Genomic DNA, 20,983 nt, shown 5'->3' with positions numbered 1-20,983 from the left:
TGCACACAGCAGCACCACTACACCACGGCCCACGTGTGCTCAACCCATGGCATTAACAGTCATGGGGCCATGTCACAGTTTTACCCTGCACTGTTGGCACAGAAGCAGAGAAAGAATTCGTAATGTGACAGGCTGTCTGCACCCTTTACATCAAATGGTTAAGAAAGGATAGAACTCAAATAACTTGCAGTGCGTGAAAAGAACAGGAGAGCTGGATGTATGCAATGAATCATGTTGCACAACAACTATAAAACCTGTACAACAGATGTGTTAAATTAGGCTAAATTTGAGTGTTGCGACGTTTTATATCAGTAATAAATTTTTTTTAAATTGGAGGGATGAAGCATAGCTGTATGTCTTTTGCATGACTTGGGTAGTTACCTCCACCAGGTATGTTGTGTTTTCATCCCTCTCTGTCTTGTTGTTGGTTTGTATGTTTGTTTGTAAGCAAGATCACACAAAAACGACTGAAGAGATTTGTGTTTAAATGTCCCCTCTGTATAAACTGAAAAGGCAAACAGCACTGAGTGTGTATGCATCTTGTGTTATTAATAAAGTTGTTCTAGTGCAGTTTGATTTCCTTTGCACCTCGCGACTCCTTGTAGATACTCCATCACGTCTCCTTGATACCGTGACATTTTACATCAAGCTCAAGGAAAAGTGGTTCGGAAATGAAATTATTTTGTCCATTTATGGGATTTTTATATAACTTCTCATCGTATATAAAATGCTGAATGTCGGTAGAAAGAATAATTTCTATAATGCACCAGGGAAAAGAAAGTACATACAGAGCCCTTCATAATACACATTATAATAAAGATATTTAAAAAATAAGTATAAAAACAGTACAAGTACATAACACAGAGGACAGTACAGTACAAATACAAACAAAACAGTAAAAACAGAATATATTTATCATCGGTTGGCTTGATGCTGGCATGTGCAGGTGTCTGTGTGCGTGTGTGTATGTGCGTGTAAGTATATGTGTGTGTGGGTGTGTCAAAGAAAAAGCAAATAAAAAGAAAGAAAGAGAAGCGGAGAGGGAGAAAGAAAATAAAGGAAAAGAAATGAAGAGGAAAAAAGGAAAAGACAGTGATCTGAGAAAAGGGGAGGAGAGAGTGTGTGAATAATAGCTGTCATAGAAGAGTGGCCGGGGAGCAAGAAGGTTCCTCCATCACTGCTGATCCGTTTCAGTGAATGAGGAAGACTCCAGATTTGTAAAGCAACCACTCTCCAATTGTACTATAGTGGCATCACCGCTGCCTCTAGTCTGTGTTCTTAGCTAATGCTGCTGATGTCAGCTCATAAAGTCACCAGACTGCTGCGGATCTCATCTCTGAGCAAGAGCGCAAATGATCACATTCATGAAAATGTGAAACAATTCTTCTAAAGTACAATAACCTGTTTGCTGAATGTTCACAACAAAACCTTAAATATCTCCACCCACTGTGCAGCGGACTGCTCATGAGGGTTGATGAGGGTCAGGACAGGAGAGCCTCCCACCAGCAGCACCTGTCTGTAGCTGCTGCTGTTGTTTTTTATTTTATTAAATTTTGGTTTGTTTGTAGGGATTATTTCCAGTGGACCAGACCCACGTCACAACATAAACCCCAAATGATTGAACCTGTGCAGGCTGTGGCCAGAAGTTCCTGCTTTCTGATATTACATCTGAGGGAATATGCAGACATGGATATTACAAGAAGTGGTCGCTACTGTGGTATGATCTTGAAATGTTGCATTAACCCTTCTCCACTCGAGGGCATTATTGATCAGCTTAAAACATGTTATCCTATTGATTTATTCATGTGTGTGCATAGTACACAGAGTATTGAGATGTAAAGGGATGCACCAGTGTGGGCCTGGTCGTCAGTGAAAGATGAAAATATTTGACCCGATCTTGTAGGAAAACATTTTAATGTCTGTTATCAAGTAGAAAACTCACAATTAAAACAATGAAAAACTCTAAATTCTCCCGAAATAAAGAAGATTATGATTAAAGTGTTATATTGATACCTGACATCCTCTCTATACACACATCCGTTGGAGGAAATTAGGGGAGATTAAAAAAGAGAGACTAAAAATGGCATCTGCATCCATCTGTTACACCATCAGGAGGTTTTCTTCTCAGCAGCCCTGGCTTTGGCCCTTTCCACTTTGCCCTTTTCTCCCTGGTAGTAGTCTGAGTCGATCCAGCCTGTTTCCGCAGAGAGCTGGACGTAGACTTCCCCGTCGGTCTCGGTGACCATGTGGGTCCGCTGCTTCACGCCCTTGGAGTACCATCTGGGCACAGGTGGCTTTCCCCTGGGGTCTGTGCCCTTGTATATGCCCTCCCCTTGGGCCAGGGAGATCTTGTACTTGTGATTTGGACAAATTATGCACAGCTTGCCATCAATTTCCTATGCGTGTTCGGAGAAAACAGGTAAACAAAGGAAGCGTTACTTCTTTGACATTTTAATTATAACATTTAATATTATGCAGGTTTGATTTCTTAAATATTGCATTCCTACAGGCCTTCGCTCAGTATTTACTATTAAGGATTTTTAATGCAGATGAATGCATGAAAAAAACAAATCTTTAATGGTTTTTTTTACTTCTCTTGAGTCAAATGTTAACCTCACCTCAATGTCTCCATTCTGCAGCATCGCCCCAGTATCTGTAGGAACCATAAAGGAGCAGTGTGTCACAGACTTAGCACACTAACATGCTGATGACTGCACATACTGTACTTTGTGAGGTGATATGAAGTGAAATGTAAGACCTATAACAATTTGAGGCAGCCCGGTGTTAAGTAGCTCATGACAGGATTTCTATTAGCAGCAAAATATTTTTGAAGTGGATCACTGGAGGTCTGTATTAACATTCATAATCTCAATGAAAATACACATTGTTTTGTACTAGTGGTTTAATAGTTGCTATTAAATTTGCTCCAAGGCCCACAGGTCTCCTTAGATTAAATCAAACCGCACCAAATTGCACACACTTGTAGGAATCAGTCCCCTGAATATGCCGGATTGTTTTCACTAAGATCCTTGAATCATTTCCTGTAAAAATTGTGAAGGCCCTATCTCACAATATTTTAAAAAGTGGAAAAACTGATCCGCCCCCCAATCCGGATCTGCAACAACATTTGAAGGTCCAGTGTGTAAGATTAAGGTGAAAGCGATCTATTGACAGAAATTTAATATAAAATAATCCTAGTGATGTTTTCACGAGTGTGCTTCATCTACATTATACAAATTGTTGTTTTATTTACCCTAGAGTGGGCCTTTATATTGAAATACTATGTATTTACATTAGGGGGGGGGGTCCTCTCTAGGGAGGCCGGCATGTTTGTTGTAGTAGCCCGGTCAAACTAAACACCGTTTGAGTTTTTATGACAACTGAAGGTTACCACAGGTTCTCTTACATGTTTAGAAGGGGAGGATGAGGTGAGGGGTATTCATCTGCCACATGCAACTTCACAACTAAATGTCACTAAATTCTACACACTGCAACTTTAATGGGTTCTTCCCTGACCCATACCCCCGTCCTTCCACAGTTTTGTCATCAAGATCCATGAATTATTCCCTGGGATATTGGTGAAAAATGCCCTATCTCCCAATGTTAAAGAAAGTTTAAAAAGATATTCTCGGACCCAGCCTTTTGTCAGGATTCGCGCCAAATTGTAATGGCTTCTTTGTTGACCTAAGTCCCATCCTTCCACCAAGTTTTGTAGAAATATGCTCAGTAGTTTTTGCATAATCCTTCTGACAAACAAATACAAGGTCAGGGGTGAAAGCATACCCTGCTTGGTGGAGGTAACTAGAGCATGAAGGTCACACTCTGTGCCAAATAATTGACAGGTGCTTTATGTTCAGCATGAAAACAACTATACTCACGATAACAGTAAGAATCCAAAGCATAGAACACTCCCTGTTGGTAGACGATAAGTATGTCCCGACCCTCCAGAGTTCTGAACGAGCGCTTCGCTGCAATCAGTTCATCTTTTGTCCCCACGAAATGAGGCCCTCCAGTAGACTGCTCCTTCTCCCCCATAGCTCTGTGCAATGTGAGACGCTGTTGAGAGGGAAGCAGGAAATATACCAATTTATCATAGTGAGGAAAGATATTTTTCATGACCAAATCACAGTTCACCAGCAGTCAACGTCCTATGGGCAGCAATGTAAAAATATTGTATTTCTTGGGTGAGAACTTTCACTAAAACCTTAACCACACAAGACAAATGTATCCTTTGGATTTGTCTCTGCGATTTGTGTTGGCAACTCCCATCACAGCTGTCAGCTTAAACTAAATCCACAACACCTCCAGAACATTTAGCTTCAAGAATCCAAGCAGGGACACTTCCTGGCACTGATCTGTTCCACTCCAAACACACAGACCTGCAACATTAATCCCTTAATATCTGACTTATCATCATAAAGTTGAGATATTAAAATGACTCAAGGAACAGCTCAAATGTGACTTTTACCTATTCAAATATTAAGATTTATTTTTTCATTTGGCATCTTTCTTAAATCAAAGTAGCTAATCAAGTGATTGCAGTGCATCACCTACATTAAATTTTTGGCAAACAAAATGACATGAAACATTTGTCATCTTTGTAGAAAAGAATCAGGGTCATCTACAGAGCACAGTCCTGCATCATCTCAACGAATAAATCTCAGTGACAGTACAAATATCTGGATGCAGAGCAACCTGATCCCAAGTGTGATTCATGTATAGTGGGGTGAAATAATGAGCTCTTCAGTGCAGGCTGAGTAAGCACAGTAGTAGTAGCAGCTATAGTCACATGTCCTGAAGCCTCTGGCTAAACCAAAGACAGCTACATAATGTGAAGGAAGGAGGTAGAGAACGGTAAAATGGTTATTTATGTCAAGAAAACCATATATTTTTATCAAGTGAGCCCCCAAGGTTAAGTAAGATAGTTTTTTGTTAAATTCCCTCAAAAGCATGATATGGTTATATATAATCTCAATCTGTCTCTCTGCCTGTGTGTCTGTCTCTCTCCCTCAATATTTTTGGTCTTTGATTCAAAATTTAAAAACACATTCTCTTCCTGTTTCGGGCTTTACCTTAAAACTCAGCAGCAGTGTCTCCTCCGCTCCGTTCAAGCTGAACAACTGTCTGACAGCCCAGCGTTGTGTGTGAGAGGGGGGGGGGACCCTTCTTCATTATCTGCACACACAAGCTGTCTTCAGTTGGCCCTCTCGACACCGAGTACATTTCTTATCTGACTCCCACAAACCATGTGTTTAACCTTTCACTGGGAGACATTTCCAACAGAATGAAACGCAGTTTAAATGTGAGAATTTGAAATACACATATTATTATTATTGTAAATTACTTGGCCATTTAGTCTAATAGGTTCACCTGTTTTGTGTCCTTAAATTATTATATTTCCTCTCTCCATCATCATCTTCAGTTTGAGTTATAAAAGTAATGAGAAACCAAGTACATGCACTCAAGCATTGTGCCTAAGTACAAATTTATTGGACATTATTTGTGTATTTACATTTTCTGCTACTTTATATTTCAGATGGAGATAATAATATATTTTACCCCACAGTCAAAGTGCAGCTGTGGTTAGACTACCACCTAGTGTACATTTTACATACAAAAGACACGTCAAATGTATTATAATGAGGATAAATATATAAATAAATTTATTACAGTTATAATAATCTATAATAATATCAATGCTCAATTAATATAACATAACAGTATATTATATACAGGATAGAAGGAATCCATGTGTAATATATTAATAATACATTCAACAATACAATAATACACTTAAATAAAATCATTATAAATAATAAGTCATTTAATTCACTATCCGACCCGAGAATATTTAGTAGAGGGCTTTTGCAACTATTACTGTAATTATACAAAGCGGAACTGTCTTCATTGGAGGGCGGACCCATTTCTCAGTGCACCACTGTGCACCGCGGTCCCCAGTCCGTGTGAAACACACAGAGAGCGACAGTGAACACAGGTAAGTTGCAGAGTTTTTGCAGGTCAGGTGTGTAAATAATGACCAGTCACACAAGTGTTTGTGTACGAAGAGAGGATGGTCTTTAAACATCCGCATTAACAACAGAAACCACAACACACGAAGAAAGATCCAGTGTGTTAAGGCACAGAAGTAAAGCTAGCTAACATGCTCGAGTCATACAGAGAATTAACAGCAATATAATTTCTTTCTGGTTATGAATAGGATAAGAATAATGGGAGTCTGATAGTGTTTGGCCCCTTAATAGTTAAATTTCTATTCATATTGATGTTTGCTTTCTGCTCACTGCTGGACTTTGCTTCGTTAATACACCAGATAAAAGCTAAAGTTAGACCAGTGGGCTGTTTGACCCGGACGTCCTGAACACACCAGGTTTAACTTGTTTGATTCAAGAGTCAAATAATAACTGGTTCAAGATGTATCCTCGATTTTAAAATATATTTTAAGAATTAGAAATTCCCTCGTGTCCCAATATATGTCTTCATCATGGCAGAAAGATATGAAGTAATAAAAGAATATTAGTAATATTGTTAATACATTAACATACTGCTTTAATTCAATGACTTAGAAGCTTGTTATGTGGGTGAAAAATCAGTTGTTAGAAACCTGACTAATGTTTCAATAGCTTCTTTAACTTTAGTGTCTATTTATTTTCTGGAAATCTGGAACACAACATGATGCAAAATGTGTAATTGTATTAAACAGAGAGATGGCGCTGCGAGCCTGTGGCTTCATAGTGTTTCGCCTGGCCGACTCTCTTCCCCCACCAGACAACATCGAGTACCTCCTCCTGCAGACGTCCTACGGCAAGCACCACTGGACCCCACCTAAAGGTGTTTACAAGTTCGAAAACTATATTCTGAGATTCAGAGCGAGCTTCTGTTCACATGGAATTTATATATAAATAACTAAATATGTTTGTGCCCAACATGTTTACCATCAGGTCATGTGGACCCAGGGGAGGATGACCTCACCACAGCCCTGAGAGAGACCAAAGAGGAGGCGGGGCTTGGGGCAGATCACCTGCAGGTGGTTGACGGCTTTTTGCAGGAGCTGCGCTACAACGTGCGAGGCCGACCCAAGGAGGTGCTGTACTGGCTGGCCGAGCTGAGAGACCCAGGGACAGCAGTGACTTTGTCTGACGAGCACCAGGACTTCCGCTGGGCCCGGCTGGAGGAGGCCTGCAATCTGGCCCAGCACAAAAGCCTGCAGGACACACTGAGAGCAGCACAGACACACTTACAAGCTCGGGAAGACAAACAGTGATGTGACAAGGTTTAGGCTGAACAGAGAGGATGATTATAGAGATGGCTCTCAAGATGATGTGTCGACTGGCATGTTGAAACATCAACTCTTTTGACATCCAGTCTGAAAGCACTGCTTTTAATTCATGCAACAGAATAATGTTGTCTCTTTCTGAATGAACTGTATTTTGTCTTTGTTAATACATTGTCTGTGCTGTGCAGTCTTAAGGGAAATCACAGCTGGAAATGAATCAACGGTTGAAAATCAGATCACTGATTTGATGTTAGTCACTGCACAAAAACATGATTATCTATGTCGTTGAATTCATGTGTAACAGGATTAAAGCATAAATGATGCTGATCTGAATGTTATTAATCTGAAACTCTCAGTTGGACTCTTAATCCCTCTAAAGGTCAGTAAAATATCACATAAAGATGAGGATATGTGGTAATTCTTCTGTTATCTGTCTGTAGTTGAAATCAACAAGTTTTGTCTCGCATTCTGATTCTAAATATTTCGATTTCAATTATTTAACATTCCAAGAAAAGAGATGCAAAGGATCTCACACTCACAGAACAGATACCAGTATCCAATACTCGGGTAGTAGTGTTATAGCTCAAGTGATAAAGTAAGTGGATGAAATAAAAACAGATGCTATCACAGGTTGGAGACAAAAACTATTTTTCTCACAACGCTGTACAACACCACAGGCTGTAGCAACTCACCTCAGATGACCTTTGAGTTCAGTAACCGCCCTCAGGCTTTTCTTTCCAGCTCTCAACTTCATAATCAAAATGAGATATGGCTGTCTCTGTTGCAAATGAGTTCCTGCTCAGAAATGAACAGCCAGTGGGGGAGATAATTTTATTATGTAACAAATGATGGTCATAAATTGTTTTAATACAGTAATTCTACTTTAATTAATTTAGGATCATAAACAATGGGCAGCCCTATTTTATGATTAATAACAAAGTTATATATCATTTCAGCACTTTGTAATGAAATGAAAACAAGCAGTACTACCTTATAACTATGCAGTTTTCCTCAACTACTGTGAAGAAATGACCAAAGGAAAGGAATTGGGTCATTTAAAATATGGCGTCCAGTGGTTTGATGTGTAGACTAGGTATAACAAGAATGAAAATGTTTTAGTTCAGTCAGCTCAACATCATACTGGACAATAGTCCAGCAGTGCTGTGTAATCAAACTATACTATATCAACACAGTCAAAACCTAAAAAGTAACACACACACATCAATTCTATCCAACTGCTTGTTCTCTTACAACCTAAAGCTGAAATTGAATGGTACATTAACCCTTTACCCGATAGTGATCAACATAATGCCTCATTGTTCTATATATAGGTGCTTGTTCTGCTCTGGACTTCACTCAGCAGAGTTACAGATGGCCTCTGCTGAAGGGAAATAAGATTAATTAAAAAACATGTGCTCTTTTACTCGCACAGCAGAACGGAAGCCCTCACTTCAATTAACTAATGCCTATTATAAGAACATGGGAAAATCCAGTAAGTGGAGGTCAGTGAACTTTCCCACAGTGGCCATAAGATTTACATGAGATACACAGACTATAAAAAAAACTATATAAATACTATAGCAGTCCAAGTTGGAATATTGCTTTGAAAATCACCACGCCATCGTTGACCCAGTAATTAATATGACGCCTGGAAGATACTTAAATTCCTGCCCTCAATGATAGGAGACAACTAATAGTTCTGAATTAAAACGACTATCTGTCTTCATGGTAGTTTTTGTGTGGTCTTTTTATGAGTTATTGAATATCATTTAATACATTAAATGCATTCATTGTCATTTGTTATAAATTGGGTGCAATTATGGACCATAATGTTTCATAAAATTGGCCATAAAAGAGTTTTAAAGGTCATTTGAGTACAAAGTAGGGGAGTATAGAGCATGGGAGATTTTTAATGTAGTGCACGAATCTCTAAAATTGTATTATTTAAAAAAATCTAGCAGCAGCAGCGACTTTCTGGGAAAAATGTCACGCTGTTTCATAGGTGAGTGGGAAGTAGTTCCAATTAAAAGCTGTTCACACTGAGATATATGGATTATCCACAACAACAAGGCCATCATTTCTTGAAACGGTGCTGTAGGATTATAAATGTGATCTGTCTAGTATTATGTGTGGGTCAAATTAACTCAATGCGATTTACATGACTAGATATCTGAAGTTATCCAGCAGTGACGGTGAACCAAGCTTTAAGCTAACACATTTTCAATAGAACACCAATTACAGTCTTTTGTGGTAATAGTCAGTGGTAATCAATGGGAGAATAAGGTGAAACCCTTCCAGCATTTTTTTAATGACATACTGATTTATTTTTGAATCATTTTCCAACTTAACCACAATAACTGAAACCCCTCCACTTGCATATCACTCCTAATTCTACCCCAAATACCAGGTCGCTGTGTTGCCTGTTCTGCATGACATGTAGGCTTAGCAACAGATACCAAAGCAATTTCGCAAACAAACCCAACAATGTATTTTTTTTTTTTTTTTTACAATAGAAACTTTATGAGTGACGTTTGCATCCTCACAAACACAAAATTTGGAGGAAAATAATGAAATAAAATCAAAGATGAAACCAACAAGGACAGCATTAACATCAATAGGTGTGTACACGCTAGTGGTAGCATTGTGGAAAGTTCATTCCATTACATGTGTGACTGTGCGAAGGCCTCAGGGGGACCGCACAGTGTTGACCCCCCCCCCCCAACTTCAAAAAACACACACCTGTGCACACACACATGCTCACACACACGGATTAGATGAACTAAATGATGTCATTCAGTCTTTTTTGTACGCAACAGTGTGTATAGAGTAATATCTCAACATCCTAGACTGTGATCCATTTTTTGTGTGTGTCATTACTTGGGTTGAGTTCGGGAATCCCTGTCCCTCCTTATCTTTGCTACACCTGCACTCATTGTAAAACTCAAGGCAAACATTTACGTGGATGATTCTAATATCGCAGCGCTCTAGACTGATCATGGAATTACTAATGTGAGGGCTGTAATACGCCTGGACTTTACACTAACAAAAACAATGATGCAGATTCAGATTTTTAACTTGCAATCAGAGGCAAAAACTTGGCTTTAAAGCAGGAAATCCACATTTTGGGGGACACCCTTTGATTACTTGAGAGTTAGATGAAAAGATTGAAACCACTCTCATGTATGTCAGTGAAATATGATGCTGCTGCAAGCCGCTGGTCAGCTTAGCTTAGCACGAGGCCCGGAAACAGAGGGAAACCACTAGCAGAGAAATGATCTGGCACCGAATTGTTTTTACTAGATATAAATATACGTTGTTTTTTGAATTACCAGCAATATATTAATTAGTGAGCTTCAAAAGTGCTGGTAAATGTTGTTACCTTTGGACAGAGGTAGTACTGTCCCAGTCTTTGTGACAAGGCTAATCTGCTGCTGGCTGTAGTTTTAGTTTTTAATAGTAAATTGGAATAGTCAAATATTTTGAAGAAATATGCGTGCTCACTTTTCGGCAGGGAGTTAGATGAGAAGACTGTTACTGCTCTCATCATGGCTGCCTGTTCCATATAAAGCCACAGCGAGCAGCCTGTTCCTGTCTAGGATTCCCAAAATGAGCCTCCCGGCACCTACAGCTTAATCATTAATATATTTTTTATCCAAACCAAACTCGTTTTATGCCATTTTATGTGGTGGACGATTTGCTCAAAGCAGTGGTCAGGCTATGAGCAGAGACCCCGACAAGTATATGACAAATGACAAACTGTAATCTTTGCTCCTAAGTTGTTGACGATATATTAATCACTAAGCTGAACTGGTGCTGCTGTGGATGTTGTTACTGCTGGATATTTTCAGTCTTTGTGATTAGCTAAGCTAATTGCTAGCTTCATACTGAACAAACAGACATGAGATGGTATTGGTCTCTCTAACTCGCCACCAGAAAGCAAATAAGCATATTCACCCAAATAACAAAATATCCCTTTTGAAGGCACACATGAGATTGGTTCTTTCTGTTACCGACTATAGTTTCACTTCTCCATTATGGTGATGAATGGGCAAACATGGGTACCACATTAATAAAAGTTCAGAATCTCTGGCGTCGCTCCACTTCCTGTTGTGCCTTGATATCAAATCCAAGTAAGATCCGGTTCAGAAGACGTCCTCTCCGAGTCCTCCGCAGAATCTAATCTCTGTGGGCCGCTAAAGCTCAGCGGCCGGCCGGGCCGGGAGAAAGTGTTCCTCTCCTTTGGCTTCACATTAAAATCCAAAAGGAATCTCTCGAAGAGTTTATTCAAACAGCGTTAAATCTACTACATGCATCCATGGCTCCATAGTCTTTAACATGAGCAGTCGCAGGGGTTTTCTTTGAACTTTGCATAAAATCCAGCCGTGTGAATCAAAGGTGTGTCCCAGCGCTCCGTCCGTCGTGTTGAACAGGGCAAATGATTCTCACCCACAACTGTTACCCAGCTCAAACGTGTAGTTTACTCCATGCCATACGGGTCATATTAGTCTGTTCAGTGTCTTCACAAGTTTAATATTTGGAGGGTGTTTTTTTTTTTAAATCAGTCAAAATTCTCAGTGAATTCAGACTCACTGAAGCAGCACAGGGAAAACACACTGAATGTTTTCTCAACTGGACAAAGCCCAAAGGGTCATTTGGGCAAACTCACTTGTGTGACAGACCGATTCCACAGAGACAGGAACATAAAAACCCTGACATCACAGTCAATGGATGAATAGTTAATGTAGATACACACACACACACACACACACACACACAAATAACAGGCAATCAGTGTCATATTCATTCAAATGCGTGTGTAGCGAAGCTGCATGTTGATTTTGTCCCTGTTGATCTTTGCAAGTGATTCAGCACAGTAACAACGTCCAGTTTTCACTATTTAAAGCATGATTTGGAGTCACAGCGCAAAATGTAACATTTCCACATCTATTGCAACATAATGTGACCACTGGCTTGAGGACAAAGTCCCTACAGGTGTATTTAGATTTTTTTCTTCAATTTTGACTCTAGCCTACCAAGAAGAAAACTACTGCAAATAACCCTAATCAGGACCAACAGCAACACTCAGTCATGTGTAAACACGCAGGCGGTGGGTTTGGAGACTTCAGTTCACTCTCTGCTCTCTAATAACACCCAGAAAATAAGAAAAACGGTGCCGGTGAGTCGCAGTTTGTGTCTTCGGTTTCTCTATGACTTTTCTTTCTCTCAGTGAAAATCTATTGAGGCCCTGAGGTTTAAGAGGCAGAGAGAGGTCTAGGAGGTGGTGTGAGCAAAGGTCTTTACCTTGTTCACCCCCACAACAAATGACGCTGCTTGGAGCAATGAAGGAACAGATGTGATGGACACAAGTAAAGGTAGGTACAGGAGGGGGGTGGCACAGCGTAGCCTGTGTTTGTCAGTTGAAGTTGATTGCATCAAAGTTGAATAGAAAGGTGTTAAGAGACAGAGATATTCTGACATGGGACAGTGACGAGGCAAGACGCCCAGTTCATCATCTGGTGGATGAGCCGACACATGAAAGTGTCCATTAACCCGACCGTCTGAGCCATCCCAGAGAAAACAAGGGACAAGTTAAGAAGGACAAAATGTCAACTGAGATGTACATAAAAAGACAGTCTTTCAACACAAAACCATACAGACTGACATGTCAGCAGACAAAGAGCCGTCCAGATACAGTGGGGTTCAAGAGACCACCACACAGACAGTTTGTTTTCATCATTTATCAAAATCCTAAATGAACTTAATTTGAATAGTTTTCAAATAAAAAATACGTCCTATAGAATTTGAAAATGTGATTTTTTATTTTTGGGGGGGTGGGGGGTGGGGTAATTCCTAAAATTAAATCACTGGTATATGTAATGGAAAGATATACTAAAATTATTGCTGAATTCAATTTCAAATATCAACACATGTATGTTCCTACACAATGTTGCATTTTTGTGGTGGTTACTCGTTCTAATGCCTGCCCACGACAAACAGTTTTTCTTTGTTTTCCTCCAAACAGGGACCACACAGACCTACCCAGCATCTCCAGAAAGAACTGCATCAGCATCCAAGATGCAAATCGGTGCAACAAAACTAAAGTTAAAAGATCAATCAGCTGCAGCAAAAAACTATAATGGTTTAGACTCCACCAGACTGGTTACAATAAAGTATGTGAGGAGCTGCATGAGAAAGTAAAGCAGGAAATTAAAACCTTGAGTTGAACATGGTGGTGAAAATAAAAATGTGTGTGGATGTTTTTCCTTGTCTGAACTCTTGCACATGATTAATCACTCCCTGACCATAAACTAATACTGCTCCACTCTGCAGAAGCATGCCATCATTTCTAAACTGTGAGGCAGAAGATGGATCCTCGGCCTCCACATTTAAAAATGTGAAAATGTAACGCAACATCAGAAACGCTCTTGGCGTTCCCTCAAACAAGGCTGGATTCATTTCAATTCTCAGACTCTGCCAGACATTTCATGCTGGACCGATGCAGTGCAAGCTGTAATTAAGGCAAACGGTGGAAATCTGACTTTCAGTGAAAACAGTACCTGACAGAACTATTATTTGACCAATCCTCTGTACAAGTTTAATAAATGATGAAAATATTTTGGCAGTAGACTTTTGACCCCACTGTGTGTGCAAACACACACACACACACACACACACACACACACACACACACACACACACACACACACACACACACACACACACACACACACACACACACACACACACACACACACACACACTCACACTATTGTAACTTAACAGGGGAGTGGTGTGGGAGTTGGCAGGGGGGAGTTCTGATCCAGATCATCACGAGTCTTCATTGCCAGAGTCGTCCTGGTTGTCGTAGCGTCTGGTGGACATCCCGCCATCCTCCATGCCGCTGATCCCACCGGCTTCGCCTACAGATTCCATCTCGCTCTCGTCATCCTCGTCATCCTCCTCCTCCATGTCGTCGTCATAGAGATCGTCATAGAGAAGGTCTGAACTGCTGTCCTGGGAGGGAACCCTGGTCTGGATGCAGTACTCCGCCAGCGTGGTCGGCACTTTGACACCATCTCGCTCAGCCTCTGCCGTTGTTGACAACACCTGCTTCCTGTAAGCCAAGAGCAATCAAATTTAAGTCTGTGTGTAAGGTCAATTTCCAATTTTTTAAAGTGTAAGAAACAGTTTATTACCTGATAATCTCTGCATACTCCTTGTCCTTGCCTTTGCTGTCTCTCCATTTACGGAACATGACAGAGGCATCAACATTGGCTGGGGAGAACGTGTTGGGCTCATTGAGCAGCGAGATCACACTAAGCAGGATGGTCCTGAACATCAAAAACACCACAAAGAGTCACAGATGGACAGACGATGAGGACACGCCAACATCACATCCTGAGGTTCTATGAAAGAAACCCTCTCCACAGTCTTTTTGAAACGGTAATAAGCTGTAAGACTGCCCAGACAGAGGCGTTACCGCACCTCTTTTCTAGTAGCAGCCCAGTTACACGCTGCAGCCAATCTGCTCAGCTTTTTAAACACAGACTCAGCACTTTATCTCCGCTCCTAGAGAATATGTTTCTTGCTGACTCGCTGAATTTAAAATAATTTCAGAAATCTTCCCCGCGTTAGTGTCTTGTTCTTTAGAGGTAACAAAGGAATGTTTAAAGTGAACTGTTGATTTACAGTGTTATTGATTTTTAGAAATTATTGAGTTATGCTGTACTGCATGGACATCAGATTTCTTGATTTTCTTTAGATGTGTTCTTAATGTAGTATGGCAATAACTCCACCTCAGCTTTTCTATCCTATGTTCTATATTTGACAATTCCAATTACCCTAAACCAGTGCTGAAATAAATAGTGACACACAAACACTGGGGTCCAAACGTCTGAGAACGTCTCATTCATTGGATCTATGAACAGACAAACTCGACAGCCTTCCCTATGTTGTAGAACGGTTGTGTAGTGTTGTGTGGCAGGAATTACCTGACGTTCTGGGTGGGGTTCCACCTTTCAGAGGGCAACTCCCCGCTCTGAGGGTCGTCAACAGGAGGGTGCAGGATGGAGATGCACACATCTCCGTTCTGGATAGAAAACAAATATACGGTGTAACATCTGTCATAAAGAAATGACCTTTAAATGATGAATATCTCTTTGCGGTTACCTCCATCAAGGAAGTTATATTGTTACCTGTGTCTGTTTGTTGGTCTGTTTGAACTGATATTAATGTATCGTTCTTGATGTGAAAGATCTGACATATGTATCATTGTGTAGACAGGTGTATGCCCTGCTGAGTGTCAGTCTAGTGAATGAAATGGCATGATATGACCAAAATTGTACGAAAACATTTAATGACAAAAAATTAATGTTTCACCTCATAAATGTTGGGGTGCCACATCTTGGTGAGAAAGCGGAAGGTTGGCGGGGAGTATGGATAGTCAACTGGAAACTTGATGTGAGACTGGAGGAGCAAACAGAGGCTGGTGGTTAAAACATGTGTTTAACAGAGAGGCAAAGCTCGACCTTCAATATAGAAAGTTTAAGTTTCAGACCTAAGACCCCACAGAGATGGGACATCAGGCTTTGGATGTTTATTGGTGGTATGAGGTTTGGAGATTGTTTGATTGGTTGAGATTGTTTGATTGAGTTGATGGTTCAGAGGTATCACTGGTGTAGCACAGTGACATGTAGAATGTGGAAAAATACATATTTTATAAATACAAATGAACCAAAACACACATGTGTGTAAAATATATGTCATGTTTCCTCTAACAAAGCTGAGGTGAAAGAGCAGCAAATGAATGTGAGTCCAGACTATATAGATCAAATCTATCTAAATTGATTGAACAGTAGTATTGCAATAAAAATAAGTCGTCTCTTTGCTGACTTCAAGCCTGACAGGCTGATTAATAACAAGAATTCAACCACAAAACAACTTCCTGTACCTTTTCCTTTGAAATAGTCCACATCAGTCAAAAATACATGATTTAATCAATTACAACTTTATTAAATCAATAGTTCCTAACAAAGCTAAACAGAGCTGAGCGTTATAGGAAGTCAAATAAGGTGCTTCTGTTTTGTTTTTCCTTGCCAAATTATTGCGCAACCATCGAAGTGAAAGGCTTGTAGGCTTGGGTGTGTACGTGTGTGTAACACCACCCCAGCTCCCACTGAACTGCTGCCACTCAGATACGACTATCACTACTCCACAATTAGTCACTACTAGACTACAACTGCAGCCCTGGGACTTTAAAAACATGCTGTCATGTCAAACTGGCACAAGCTACTCTTTCCAATATCTGTCAGTTACCATACTCATACTGAATATAGACAGTGACACATGCCAAAAGGTCTTGTCCCTGTCACAAACACATGACTGTGCATGGTGTGCTTTTAAATCCACTGTGCTGCAGAAGCCATGCAGGTCAATCAGAGACAGAGCAATATAGTTAACATACATAGTCAATATTTTCTGCTAATATTTCATTGAATGCAGCCGAATTTTGACAGTTAAGGCTTTTCTGCCTGTAGTAACCCAGACTCAACAGGTCTTTATTAAAATATAAAGGGGATTTAATGCTGACTGGTTTCCCTGTATGATATGGTAAACATTTCTGAGGGTTGGTTGTACTGTTTCAATGTGTAATTACCGGGATTACTGTGGTGATTTGGTTAGTACTGTAACAGCATGAGCTGCTAGTGCTCTGCCATAGCTAGCAACTGCTAGAAGCCACTGTCGCCAAAAAGCATACATTTAACAAACGCTGATATTTTGTCTTGAATCTCCGTCATTTGAACTTGAAGGCTGCACTTAACGAAACAAGTTCTCAACCTATTGTTCAATTGTTCCTACATGTAGCAATGAGGGCATCCCAGTGAGGTATTTGCCTCAAAGTAGGAAGGTCATGGATTAGAAAGTATGAGCAGGCTAGAGCCTCCAATTTAAAGACATTGTAGTCAGCTTGGATAAAAACTCTTATTTTCCCATCAATGTGCTTGTTTGTCTAAATTCTTTTGCTGTATATTATTTTGGAAACCTCTCAAGGTTGAATTGACCCCAGGGTCTAACAACATGAAGTTGACTATAGTGTAAAAGCCCTCTGAAACTAGCGTGTGATGCAAGGCTATAAAAAAGATGCATCTGACTTGACATGACAATAGAAAACTCAAGGATGCCACTGTAAAGGCTAAACATAGATTAATCAACAGCGACCACCTACATGAGTCGACAGAGACACCTGCTCTGTGGGATTTTGGCGTTCCTGGAGGGCTACAGCGACATCTGCATTGACCTGACTCGAACGCTGGGCTCTCGCTGTACCGCATATTCTCAATTCGGTGAATAAGTAACGTTAAAAAAAGAAAAGAAAGATGAGTCTCATCATGCCCTTCTCTCTTACTCTTTCTCTGTGCTAAGGTGCCATTTATATCAGTCTTGCAGCTAAAAATAGCCATCTGAGGCACAACCATTATACAGTCAGGGGGGAGAGGGCCGGACAAGGAGAGTGGAGGGACAGGGGAGAAAGACAGAGAGTGAAAAAAAAAGAAATAAATAGCTGCAGCAAAGGATTCTTAGATTACACATATGAGACCAATGCAATCCATTACTCTACCATAATTGAGAGTTTTTTTTGACACTGTCAAAGAAGTGAGAATTTAACTGTAAGGTCATAGTTAGTGCCTGTTTACCATTGGACTGGCACTATAATCAGAGGTGTTTTTAATAATCTATGAGTGTAAATGGGACCTCTAACATAATGTAGTCCAGTACAACACCACCTTTAACTGAGACCTCTGTAATAAGCATATGAAGTAAATTAAACATTAAGGACAATATGACCAAAAACTGAACGTTATAAACATTATAAGCCTCTGAATGTACCGTGTATCGCACAGAGATAAAAACAACTTGCCCAGTTACACGCCTGCAATATTTCCTCTTTCAAGGACGTTGTGATTTCATTGCTGTTTGTCTGTTTTTTAACAGGATTATTCATTAACTACAGAACCGATTTGACTGAAACTAGGTGGAAGGGTGGGGTATGGACCAAAGAAGGACCAATTAACTTTTGGAGCAGATTCGATTAAAGGGGCAGTTCCAGAATTTTTTTTTAAAACATTGTGAGATAGGGTGATGGCCTTTTCCGAGGTGGGCTCTCTCCGAGTGCCCTTCTCATCGAGTATCTAATATGTTGCTGTTGTTGCCCTGCGTTGACTTAACAGAAAACTTTGTCCCACCTTAAAATACCCCCCCTCGTACAGGGTGTTTGGGGGCCCGAAGATGGCCACCTCCCAGTTGTAGAGGTCAGACTCCTCCACCAGAGTGATGCGGAAGCCCTCCACCGGCTGATCCTGCAGGGACTTCAGCTCCATCATCAGGGCCTTCTGGGAACTCGGGGTTGACTGGTGGGCCATGGTGATCCCACGTCTGACACTGATGACCACAGATCAGCGAGGAAGAGGAGGGGGGTAAAGAGAGTAAAGAAGAAGAAAAAAAAGAGCTTAATGACATTTTCAGGATTCTACTTTAAATCAATGCTTTTTTTTTTTTTTTCACTGCAAGATTGGACTGTGCAGCAAACACCTGTAATGTGTTAGCTTTGTTTGCATTGACATGACTCTGGGACAGATGAGAAACAGCCTGCACAGATAACAGCCCTACAGACAAGCTGAACCACACACACTGAACCCAAACTCAGCCAGGATATGTGGCCTGCCAGGCTAGCTCGGGTCAGTGGTTCAGCTCGCCACCAGGCCCTCTATGGGAGAAAACAGCAAAGTTATGAGAAGTGTTTACCTCCGTCTCCTCGCACTGTGATATGGATTCGTTTGGTTACAGCTGCACTCTGGAAGCTAACCTCACCGGCTGTCCATGCTAGCCGTGCTATGTCTTGACAAAGAGACAGTGCCAGGAGCAGAGAGGTTTTCTGCTAAAGCCTGTGGCTGCTGCTCCTCGTGTTGAGCCTCGGATATTCTTTGTGTTGACAGTTGACATGGAGCCTGGTATCAGTGTAAAGTCAGCGTCTCCTGTGGATCATGGTGGGGGCTCCGGCAGAGGGGAGCCGCTCTCCCTAACACCGCTCCGTGCTGCTGGCTCGGTTCGGACAGCCGCTCAGCTGATCGCCGCTTGTTTATGTTTGTTTATCTGCTCGGTGGCAGTCTCAACTTCTCCACACGTCAGCTAAACCCCTGCCGAGCAACTTGGTTGAAACGGAGCAGCTTCCCCGCTCCTCAGCGGCTCCCCCCGCACACTGGCAGCGCCAGAGGCCGATGATTTACGGAGAAAAGAGCAGAAAGTGAGAGGTTTACACTCGCGAATTCAGGTGGATTTAATCGATTTTTATTTTCCTCCCATCGATGCTTCCGGCTATCATTGCGCGTGTCTGCAGAACGTAAAGCACGCACGGTTCTAGACGTGACGTGCGCGCACCCGATGATGAACAAAATAAATAAATAAATTTGGGAACCTAAAAAAACGTATTTGTTATATAGCATCTTGTGCAACATTGGATAATTGCTCAATAAAAATAAAAAAACATTTTACATCCTGCTTTTTAAGTTTACTTTACTTAAAGTAAACTCAAGTTTAATTTTATTTACCTGCTTGAGTTTAGGTTTCTATGATTTGTTCACAGATATCACATTGATTTAATTTGAAATAATAAAAACCAAACGAATTCTGCTTCAGGTACTTTAAGAAGGTTATTCATATTTTAGTATATAATATTTCACATTAATATTACACTGGATAGTGAGTTAACGTTTGTTTATTCAGAAAGTTTCACTGAGCTCAAGCTAGTTTTTGCTGAAGAGATTAAATTGAATGAATTTATACTAAATTTCACCAATATTACGTCAATGCTTATTCTCAGTCATGGGGCTAAATGAACCAACTTTCTTTCGAGTTTGGGAACAGAACATGATGTTAATCAGTCTTTTGGTCGGAAAGCTGTGAATAAAATAATCACCATCAATATTGTGGATGATAGTGTTTCTATTTTTTGTACAGCAATTTTTGTACAGCAATAAAGATAAAGTATGATACAAATTAACAAACTTTGCTAACCAAGGTTTTTAAATGAATGAACTGGAGTCTGCACTTTTTGTTATTATAAGCCTTTTTAAATTTGTTTATAAAAGCACACTTTTAGATTGTATCCAATTTTTGTATTGCAACTAGTGATGGCGACATGAAGCTTCATGCAGCATTGAAGCTTTCCATCCAATTGGTTCACTCATGGGCCGAAGCTTCATTTGCTCTACTGTGCCATCAAGTGGACAATAAATGTAAAACAGGCAGAGTGATTATAATGACACCATGGTTTTGGTGTGTGAAGCTTGAATTGAATAAATGAATGAATGATGTTTGTGACGCCAATACATAAATTATGAACTTATTAATATGGTGTCTGTCTTTATGATACAATGGCGGGGTCGAAAGGGAAAGAGGAAACAAATTGGGCAGAGGGCTGTGATGTGAATGTGTTTGTGTTACTTGGTTTGTGACTGTGCTTATGTTACTAGGGACAACATTTTATTTATTTTTATTTAAAAAGAAAAAAAATTACACAGTGCTGGGTCTCAGGCGGTTTTTTTTTTTTTGCAAACAAACGCACAATAAAGTCCCAACGTCCACAAAATGTGAGGGGGGGCTTTTAACGTCACCACATACGTCATCAACACAAGC

General features: G+C 40.4%; 3 protein-coding genes across 3 annotated transcripts; 1 reads left to right on the top strand and 2 right to left on the bottom strand.

The window, feature by feature from the left end:
* Nucleotides 1–1,897: 1,897 nt before the first annotated feature.
* Nucleotides 1,898–5,195, bottom strand: rfesd (Rieske (Fe-S) domain containing). Its single transcript, XM_035149683.2, has 4 exons — nucleotides 5,073–5,195; nucleotides 3,879–4,056; nucleotides 2,619–2,653; nucleotides 1,898–2,396 (listed from the first exon to the last, which is right to left on the bottom strand). Exons 2-4 carry the CDS (start codon nucleotides 4,033–4,035, stop codon nucleotides 2,109–2,111), a joined length of 480 nt encoding a protein of 159 aa, XP_035005574.1. The 5' UTR covers nucleotides 4,036–4,056; nucleotides 5,073–5,195; the 3' UTR covers nucleotides 1,898–2,108.
* A 725-nt stretch (nucleotides 5,196–5,920) lies between these two features.
* On the top strand, nucleotides 5,921–7,618 carry nudt2 (nudix (nucleoside diphosphate linked moiety X)-type motif 2). Its single transcript, XM_035151755.2, has 3 exons — nucleotides 5,921–5,995; nucleotides 6,719–6,846; nucleotides 6,957–7,618. The coding sequence occupies exons 2-3, from the start codon at nucleotides 6,723–6,725 to the stop codon at nucleotides 7,277–7,279; spliced, it is 447 nt and encodes a 148-aa protein (XP_035007646.1). The 5' UTR covers nucleotides 5,921–5,995; nucleotides 6,719–6,722; the 3' UTR covers nucleotides 7,280–7,618.
* A 1,973-nt stretch (nucleotides 7,619–9,591) lies between these two features.
* Nucleotides 9,592–19,695, bottom strand: ube2r2 (ubiquitin-conjugating enzyme E2R 2). Its single transcript, XM_035151754.2, has 6 exons — nucleotides 19,094–19,695; nucleotides 18,535–18,730; nucleotides 15,671–15,757; nucleotides 15,283–15,380; nucleotides 14,488–14,622; nucleotides 9,592–14,405 (listed from the first exon to the last, which is right to left on the bottom strand). Exons 2-6 carry the CDS (start codon nucleotides 18,709–18,711, stop codon nucleotides 14,120–14,122), a joined length of 783 nt encoding a protein of 260 aa, XP_035007645.1. The 5' UTR covers nucleotides 18,712–18,730; nucleotides 19,094–19,695; the 3' UTR covers nucleotides 9,592–14,119.
* Nucleotides 19,696–20,983: the final 1,288 nt, after the last annotated feature.

The sequence above is a fragment of the Hippoglossus stenolepis genome, chromosome 3 (genome assembly GCF_022539355.2).
Source record: "Hippoglossus stenolepis isolate QCI-W04-F060 chromosome 3, HSTE1.2, whole genome shotgun sequence".
NCBI lineage: Eukaryota > Metazoa > Chordata > Actinopteri > Pleuronectiformes > Pleuronectidae > Hippoglossus > Hippoglossus stenolepis.
This window is presented reverse-complemented; position numbering and strand designations above follow the sequence as displayed.